The sequence below is a fragment of the Papilio xuthus genome, unplaced genomic scaffold (genome assembly GCF_000836235.2).
Source record: "Papilio xuthus unplaced genomic scaffold, Pxut_1.1 DF828662.1, whole genome shotgun sequence".
NCBI classification, from domain to species: Eukaryota; Metazoa; Arthropoda; class Insecta; order Lepidoptera; family Papilionidae; genus Papilio; species Papilio xuthus.
In genome coordinates, this window is record NW_013529987.1 from 11,263 (window position 1) to 19,947 (window position 8,685).

The 8,685-nt window shown below is 39.7% G+C and overlaps 1 protein-coding gene across 1 annotated transcript in view; it reads right to left on the reverse strand.

Annotated features, from left to right (window-relative positions):
- Positions 1 to 7,271, reverse strand: part of LOC106128843 (gamma-aminobutyric acid type B receptor subunit 2) — a 9,859-nt gene extending 2,588 nt beyond the window's left edge. The window contains exons 1-22 of the mRNA XM_013327307.1: positions 7,127 to 7,271; positions 6,605 to 6,751; positions 6,145 to 6,248; positions 5,791 to 5,928; positions 5,533 to 5,700; positions 5,275 to 5,450; positions 5,003 to 5,177; positions 4,763 to 4,841; positions 4,522 to 4,676; positions 4,243 to 4,397; positions 3,872 to 4,018; positions 3,543 to 3,652; positions 2,413 to 2,543; positions 2,129 to 2,251; positions 1,938 to 2,048; positions 1,623 to 1,751; positions 1,434 to 1,529; positions 1,046 to 1,231; positions 768 to 882; positions 503 to 596; positions 252 to 429; positions 11 to 109 (exon numbers count right to left, since the gene is read on the reverse strand). Of these exons, the coding sequence (XP_013182761.1) occupies positions 11 to 109; positions 252 to 429; positions 503 to 596; positions 768 to 882; positions 1,046 to 1,231; positions 1,434 to 1,529; positions 1,623 to 1,751; positions 1,938 to 2,048; positions 2,129 to 2,251; positions 2,413 to 2,543; positions 3,543 to 3,652; positions 3,872 to 4,018; positions 4,243 to 4,397; positions 4,522 to 4,676; positions 4,763 to 4,841; positions 5,003 to 5,177; positions 5,275 to 5,450; positions 5,533 to 5,700; positions 5,791 to 5,928; positions 6,145 to 6,248; positions 6,605 to 6,746 (2,811 nt within the window). The 5' untranslated portion in view covers positions 6,747 to 6,751; positions 7,127 to 7,271. The remainder of the gene's footprint in view (positions 1 to 10; positions 110 to 251; positions 430 to 502; positions 597 to 767; positions 883 to 1,045; positions 1,232 to 1,433; positions 1,530 to 1,622; positions 1,752 to 1,937; positions 2,049 to 2,128; positions 2,252 to 2,412; positions 2,544 to 3,542; positions 3,653 to 3,871; positions 4,019 to 4,242; positions 4,398 to 4,521; positions 4,677 to 4,762; positions 4,842 to 5,002; positions 5,178 to 5,274; positions 5,451 to 5,532; positions 5,701 to 5,790; positions 5,929 to 6,144; positions 6,249 to 6,604; positions 6,752 to 7,126) is intronic.
- Between the last annotated feature and the right edge of the window lie 1,414 nt (positions 7,272 to 8,685).

The following is an 8,685-nucleotide window of genomic DNA, read 5'->3' on the forward strand; positions in this document are numbered from 1 at the left end:
CAGACTTGGCGGTGCTAGAATCGCTGGTCTTCAGCGCGGACACTGTCTTTGTCTCCGCCTTCACCGGCTCTGATGGCTTAGTGATAGGCTTTGGTGGTTCAGGGGGTTCCTAAAGAAATTGATAAATTAAATGGGAGAGGTAATTAATATACCCAATTTCCTCTTGGTTTCAACGTACTAAACAAAGAAATAAATCCAGGAACTCATTTTGGTCAACTGATAATTTATATTCTTTTTTTATTAATGCTTACCTCAGTAGACCAGCCATAAGGCAGTTTAGCGAGCTGGTCTTTTTCAGGCACAGCTTTAGAAGACGGCGGGCTGGTGTAGTCCAGGTGGTTCTTGAAAGATACATTCTTCGTTTGTTCTTTCTTCGGCTCTTTTATGGTCACCTCTTTTACTGGCTCTGGAGGAGCGGAGGGCTTGGGCCTGAAAACAGTTTGCTGTTTTAGATTTTTGCTAAACTACAAGTTGTACCTAATTGCTTATGGACTGGACCTACTTCTCAATGCTGGTTTGGCTCTGCAGGTTTATGTACTCTGACTCCGCACCAGCCGAGGCGCTGAGGCTGCACACTGACGTTATATCGCTGGTCTCTGCAATTATTATAAACAGAAATTAGACAATTGATATTGTTAAAGCTAAAATATCATACATTTTGAAGGATACACCATACAGAAGCGTAATATTACTGTCCTCCAAGATTAAATAGTCTTTAGAAAGCATAGCATGAATAGGCTTTAGACTTGTAACACTTGTGTGGGAACCTGGATGGCTGATGTTCTCCTTGGTAGTGGGCAGGCGCACGCGCTGCGCAGGCGACCGCGACTCCCGTGTAGAAGACTCCGAGCTAGCGTCGCTGCCCAGCTTGCTGAGCAACATCTGCAATGCGTGGCATTGTCAACATACAGCAAGCAAAAACAAACTGGCTTCGAAAGTAAGAGTGAAGGATAAAAAAGATTTTGGACAAGCTGGGGAGAGTGATATAATTGGTTTCCACGATGACAGTGGAGTGGTATTCAACACGTACTCATGAATTTTCTACCTGCAGTTCGTTCTCCTTGGCCTGCAGCGTGCGGCGGTAGCGGTTGTTATATTGGCGCAGCTCCTTCAGCCGACGCTCCAGCTCGGGGCCGGGGTCGCGGCACTCGTGTGTCGTGGCCGGCCGCAGCGTCGCCCTGATCCGAGACCCCGCCGCGCCCGGCTGGCCATTACGACGTAGCTCTAGTAGCTGGGAAAACAGGATCTTGTTTAGACCCATATTTACTCTAAGAAAAATCTTGACAATAGTTGAACCATGAAGCTGTTTCATTAGACAGTGATACCGCTGTGTAAGAAAAGCTTAATGAAAGATATACCAAAATAAATAGTACATAAGTTATTCTTTATTTTGGAACGTCTTTTAAAAGTTTGATGGCATAACAAACACTAACCTTGGGCACAAATACCAGGCACAAAGTGGCCGTTGTACAGAATATAATGAAGATAGATATGAGAACAAATAGGGCGTCCTTATGGTCCGCGAGCACCTGCAATAAAATAATAGGACTCAAAGGACCATTTTCAACATATATAAACACTTTAAGTATTGAATTGTGTTATGTGTGTTAAATGTAACTTACATGAGCGATGGGTGCACCCATAATACACATGATGAGCACATTGTAGACAGACAGACCGATGTGTTTAGAATCGTTTAACGCGGGAATGGATACGTGTCGAGTCTCCCAAGCGAGGAATGCTCCAAACACCTAAGTAAGAAATATAGATCATCTTATATGAAGTAGTAATAGCAGATATAGTCTTGTTTACGTTGAATTTCTACTGTTAGTGCAAAAGCCAGAGACAAAATCGACCCTCAATTCTGAGGTATTGATGAACCTAAGCAATTCTTACAAATTACTACGAAATTAATTATTATTCTACCAAACACTTACCAGTAGGAGTCCCTTGTACACGTAAATGATTCCGACGAAAATGGTCATCTTTTCTGATTGACAGTACTCATTCTCTTGAACGATAACGATGTCTTCACTTGTCGGATGAGGCTATTAAAGTCCACATACGTTATTAACTTACTTGGAATCTAACTTGAGAAATAATATAACTAAGTAATCGTATAACTTACGTATGGCTCCATCTGTTTTGTAGCTCTATAGAAGGGATAGAATATCTGCCACGTGCTCATAATAGCAATGTCTATAGCCAGTAGAACTCCGACCACCATAAATAGTTGATAATCTCTTATCACCTGAAAATACCAACACAATAGGTAAGATAATAGACAAGAAAACAGGAATACTACTAGTTCATGACATAGAGGATAAATGTAAGAATCTTCCAAAGTATGAAAAATTACAAATATTAAGAACATGATATTGGGAGGACAAAAAGATCTTGGCCATTTGTTACCTTCTTATTGAGCTTAACATCAGTGAAGATGGAATGCACGCGCCAGGTCTTGGAGAACATCGCGCCGAATGCAAAACTGAAACCCGTCATCAGCAGACCCGCCCTCGCGCTACAGATGAATGGAAATGCACCTGAACAAGGTAGACCCAGACATTAAATCATAAACGTTTCGCGAATGTATATTACACATTCTATTTACTCGAAAAATATTTAACATATTTTATTATATCAAGTTATTTAATTCACTCTTTTAATTAAATAAAATTTAGTGCAAGAATAAAAGTAATTAATGAGCAATAACTACAAACAAAGAACAGAAGGCGATGGTAGCGTCCGCAAGCGCAGGATACCGAATAGATGACGGTACAAGGAGAGCTGCAAATAATAATATCGTTAATCCTCAAAGCGATAGTATCTCACAACGTACTGACAAATATACAGCTTAAAGTAAATAAAAACACACGAAACCACACAAACAATCGGCCGATAGAAGCATACGGATGAAGGTAAAAGGAATAACCAAATGAACCAAAACTTGGAAACATGCTGTCGACTCCGGTGACCTAGAAAACGGCCTAGGTCTTTCTCAGAATCATAACACTAAATTCACAAGGGGGGGCCCAAGTTCCCAAAATTTGGTTAGCGGGTTCCATTCTGCCCAGGGTCGAAGCTGAAGCTGTGGGTATGGGAGCAAGCTATTACCTCGTCGCGACGGTTCCTGAGAAAGACCTAAGAATCAATGAAGTTGATGAGATCAGATGGCGTTCCAGCGTGACAGACAGTGTGCCAGCAACATGCGAGTCCGAAGTGAGCCTTTTCACTTTTACAATATCGCTTTTAAAATGTTTTTTTTTTTATTAGTAACGGTATGCAATTATGTAATTCCAAAGCTCTCTACAATTGTATATAAACTGTTTATAGGATCAAAGAAGTTATAAATTGAAAACACCAATTAAAGGTTTTACGGTTGAAAGTATTTTAAGCAATCATAAAGAGCATTGTGATATTGTTAAATGACAGTTTAATATTCAATGCATTAGTTTACCTTCGATCCGTCAAAGAGAAGTGTAAACAAAGATATTTATGACAATGCAAACAGAACAGAATCCAGAAGGTAGATAAGGACATACCCAAGCTGCCCAGACTGGAGTCGAGGCCGAGGAAGATGACACTCATGTAGGTGAAGATGCAGCCGATGATTATCACGTTGTTCAGATGTGGCGATGACATCTTAATGTATCTACAAGAAAGAAAATTGAACAACATTCTTTTGACTAAAACAATTTAGTAAATTACTTCAGGAGACCGATGTTTGTCATAACAGTTACTATTTTTTTTATGTGAAAGCAGAAAAAGGAATCTGTCGACGTAATGCCACATGTAGTCTGATTTTTTACACTGAAATCACGAAATCTCTTTACCAGTAGAAGTATTATGAAGCACAGCTAATCATTGTCACCTTTGATTACGATAGTGTATGTTCATGGCGAGGAAGCCGGTGGCCAGGATGATGCCGAGCACGGAACAGGAGACCAGTACGGTGTAGATGGTGATGTTCACCTGAGTATGCTCGATGAGACGTAACGTTCGGTCTTTTGGGGGATTCCTGGATTTAAAAAGGACATTTAGTACTGATGCACCTGTTTCATTTTCCTGAAGGAATTTAATTTGTTAATCCTATATCGTTGTCTGTCTGTATGTATGAGAACATTTGTCAATCTATGAGAATTGTATGCAAGGCTATACCAGTTTATTTTTACTTTGGTTTCACGTCATTAAAAGTATAATTAAATTTCCGTACACCAAAATTAGGTATTTCATAATCCTTACTTGCCAACCCATTTAAAAGATTCCCAGCTGGTTAAATCCAGGTGATCTCTCTCCGCGCAGTACTCTCCGACTTTTATCTCTCCAACTTGATCGCCCTGGAACTGCTTGAGAAGGATCGATGCTTTTCGCTCGTTGTCGTAGAACCTTACTGGACCCTGGGAATTTAAAAATAATTTCAAACCAGAATAGAATAAGAGAAATTACAGTTGCTTTTTTGTCTTCCTAGCTCTTCGACTTCCATAAATAAAATGTCCTAAATAATAAAACATGCAATCTCACGGTGACTCCTTCGAATGTAACATTGCTGAGAGCGTCGAGGAAGAGCTGCTCCCACTCCTTGTCTCGGTAGCGGAAGTCTTGCACCGTCTTCTCCTTGTGCTTCAGTTTGACCCGCTGTGCCACCGTCTGTATGGCCAGTGCCATCGCCCATATGCCTTCGAATATACAGTTTTATTAATATGAAAACTCCACCTAATTAATTATTATAAACTCTCTATATAGTTCCCTCATTTTTACCCACCATCGTAAGTGTACCCGTGGAATCTTGAATACTCCAGACCTCTCCTTCGGTCGTATTCTATCTGATAGTCTTTTGCCGTCTAAAAAATTAATAACAACGTTTGTGAAGAGATCATACCGGTGTACATATTATTCCAGACTAGGATCTGATAAGTTCTGCGCCTGGATGTAAATGGATGTAAATCACAAGATCTTTGAGGGATTGCACCAGGGTGCTTGCGCCAAAGTGTCCAGTACATACGATGCCGGAGATGGTGGTCTCCCCGGTGGTAGACAGCGGCAGCAGGTCAGTGAGCAGGGCGGTGTCGAGGGCGGCAGTGAGCTCGCGGCGCGCGCACGGTCCGCGCTTCAGCCACCACCGCTCGCTGTACGTGCCCAGCAACAGCCACGTGTACGCGCGTCCATACATCTCCAGCCTAAACAGATAGCAATATGTGAAGTAGCTACCCTTCGATTTAATTGCAAGTTGCTGGCAGTAGAATACTATATACTATGGAATAAGCCAACACATACTTGTATGCCTCACAGAAGATTTTCATGGCCCAGGTCTCATTGAAATTTCCGAGTATTATTCTAATGTCCTTTTCCTTTAGCTTCTCTAGTGCAGTTCTTACTTCAGTTGCGAAGCTCTGCGTCTCGTCGATATCGAATCCGTGAGAATCTAAGTCTGCCAGTAGACGATTGTGTGCCTGGAACATATAACGAGGTCTCGAGTACATCTAATAATACTACAGAATTAATATGACGAGTACCATCTATGTGCAAAGTTACCAGAGCATATCTGGGTTCGTTCTGGTAGATGGTGCCGACTCTTGTCCAATTGAAGTGCTGCAGCAGGCGGATGCGCGGCAAGTTGAAAGCGTTCTCAGAGGGCACGATACGGAAGAAGTTGGGGAACGCCTCCTTCGTGAACATTGGATGGGTATCCGCATAGGATAGCTGAAACAAAAATGGGGAAGTATTTTATTATTTAAGTGTTACTGATTTAAGTACTCTTATTGGACAGTTATGGTGACCCTGATCTCTTACCTGTGTAAGATGCCAATGCTTAGATGCCTTGGCGATGGGGTCAGTGACGTGCGTGCAGGCCGCGCCGAATAGCATCAGCTTGTGTGGTCCGCTGTGCATCATGTCGAAGAAAGACTTCACGCCCACCGCAGCGTTGCACTGGCAAATAACAGGTTATCAAAATAGCTTACTGGGTTTGAGCTGTATTGGTGAGCTCATGCTACAGTCAGCTGTTTCAGACCGTGGAGGAAAATGTTTTTTTAAGATAAAAATTTTTTCGGAATATGATCGTAAATTTGTCAACTGGACAAAGACAAGATAACTTTTAAGGGAGACTTAATAGAGCAGCAGGCTACATGAGAAAAGTGAGGGTACCTCTGTGTCGTTCCACCACATGTGCAGTCGGTAATTACGCAGCACGGAGTCATGCTCGTTGACGTGGTCCAGCGCCAGTTTGACGCTTGGCATCACGCCGCGACCTACAGCGGTATTGACATAGCTTTGGTACAACACTCTTTACAAATAACTCACGCCGGTATCCTATAGGGGGAGGTAGAGATTACAGAATTCTTGATGTTTACAATTATGTGTGCTCTTTTATACAATTATCAAATTATAATATATGATTACAAAATAAGCAGCATATAAACTTGCAGGCTATGTTTAACACTTTCAGTGCCACTGGCAAGCTTTGCTAACAGTGTAAAATAATCGCACTGAAAGTAATATATACATTTTTAAGGAATTATTGTTAAAGGAAAAGTAATTATTATCACTAGGGATAGTAATCAAGTAAAGATAAGTTTGTTGTTCTTTCTTAGCAGTAAATAGATACCAGTGTTTGAGTTCTCGACTCCCTTTCCGAATGGGAAGAAGCCCGCTATGTAGACATCTGTCCTGCGGTTGAGAATAGCGTCCAGGTTGGGCTTCTGCGGCACTCCCATGCTCAGCCCCACCAGCAATAGTAACAGCAGCATATTGACTGTGAACAACCACGTCTCCTACACCTCTCTTCATCATCAGCTCATTATACATCCCACTAATGGGCTTGCAGCCAAAACTAAGTGAGGGGTGACTAAACCGTAGTCAACCACGCTGGTCAAGCCTGTACATAGCCCTGGTTATATGTAAATTTATCCTACGTTCTTACGGTAAAGGTAAAAATCGTGATCGCACATATCTGAGAAGAAATTCAAAGATATGTGCGAAGTCAACCAACCCAAAAAAAACAAGTCTTGATTTTTAAGTCTTTTCTGCACTAGCACGTACAGTCGTTAACGTATTTTTGGACCAGTGGAAATTGAAAATAATTCTACAAATATAACTATTAAAGAAAATTGTTATGGAATAGACTCACCGTCAACTTTTATCCAAGCGTAAGCTTTCAGTAACTACGTAAGTTCTCGAGTACAGACACATGAGCTTTTCTTCTTATTACTAGTACAATTTCACTCCAATTCTTAATAACGCTTATTCACAACCTTTTTAGTAACAAAACATCATTAAAAGAGTACATTTTACGTATATTTTTTAAGTTTTAACGCTTAAAATAACATAATTCAGTCCAAAATCATATTTACGCCTTCTTCGCTGAAGCTAGCTTTTCATACTTCGAAGCCTCGAGCTGGGGTCTAAAAATGATTTTCATTTAATATTCAAACAAAGGAAATTGAACTTTAAACTTTTATCTTTAAGTCGTTGGATTCAATAGCACAAATTCATCTCGCTTTCAAAATCTACGAAATAAGGCGTCACATTTCATTTAACCGGCCATTGAAAAATATATCTAAACCACATTTAAATTAGATTGAATATACTTTATTAAGATATTACCTATGAATCCTTTTTAAACTAATGTTCGCGGCCTACAGACAAAATTAGGCTTTGACGGTGCGAATCGATAGGGGATGGGCTACAATACTAGGGTTGTCATGTAATCGAAACATCGATAGTCATTTTTATGTTCAAGCCACGAATTGTTAGTACCACCCCTAACAATGTTTAAAATAGAGGTACCTGTTCTGCGTTTTGTTTGATGCGTGAGGTTTATCTGTAGAAATTATCAGACCTTCATAATAAGAATGAGAAAAAAGGCATTTTTATAGAGCTGTACATTTTTCAAGTTAGATGTTAAAAGTTTTATCGATGTAAACAAATTTTGTCGTCCCTATTCGAGGTTTTCAACGCATGCGTACAAGCCAGGGTGTGTCTTGCCCAGGGATGCAGGGATAAAATGTAATCATAGTAACAATAGCCATTTTATAACCCATATTTAAACTAAGCGCTAGTTTAGACAGCGACAATCGCGCGGTTTCAATTTTGCGGAGAAACTGCGGCTACAGTGGCCTATTTCTTTTTCAATTTTCTTCAAATATGTATGTTGTATGTACGTAATATATGTTAATACTAGCTGTCGTAACTCCGTCCGCGTGGAATAAAAAAAAACTTAATTGGTAGCCTATGTGTTCTTCCGGACTATGTTCTCCATCAATGACAAATTTCAAGATACATGCAATCGATCTGGAGAAACTTTTTAAAAAACATCCAAACATTCGCATTTATAACAACATTTTAAAAATGTTTTCTTAGAAAATATTAAAAAAAAATAGATAAATAGCATCTATTTTACTCTATTTTAATTTTAATCAAAATTATACTCTATTTTTATAATGCCAGGGAATATTTTTATTTGTCGATAGGAAATTTGACACATAAGTATAAAAATTGCCATAACAAGGATATGCGTTTCGTTCCATCAAAACTGACTTAGGAATTTTCTTTTTTCGATGAATTGTAAAATAGATATTATCGCAATCAAATTAAACCAAAACATGAACCAGATCATTGTTAATTTTTTGAAGTTGAAGTTACTCTATTAACTCAGGAAAAAATTAGCTTTTTATAATAAACGATACG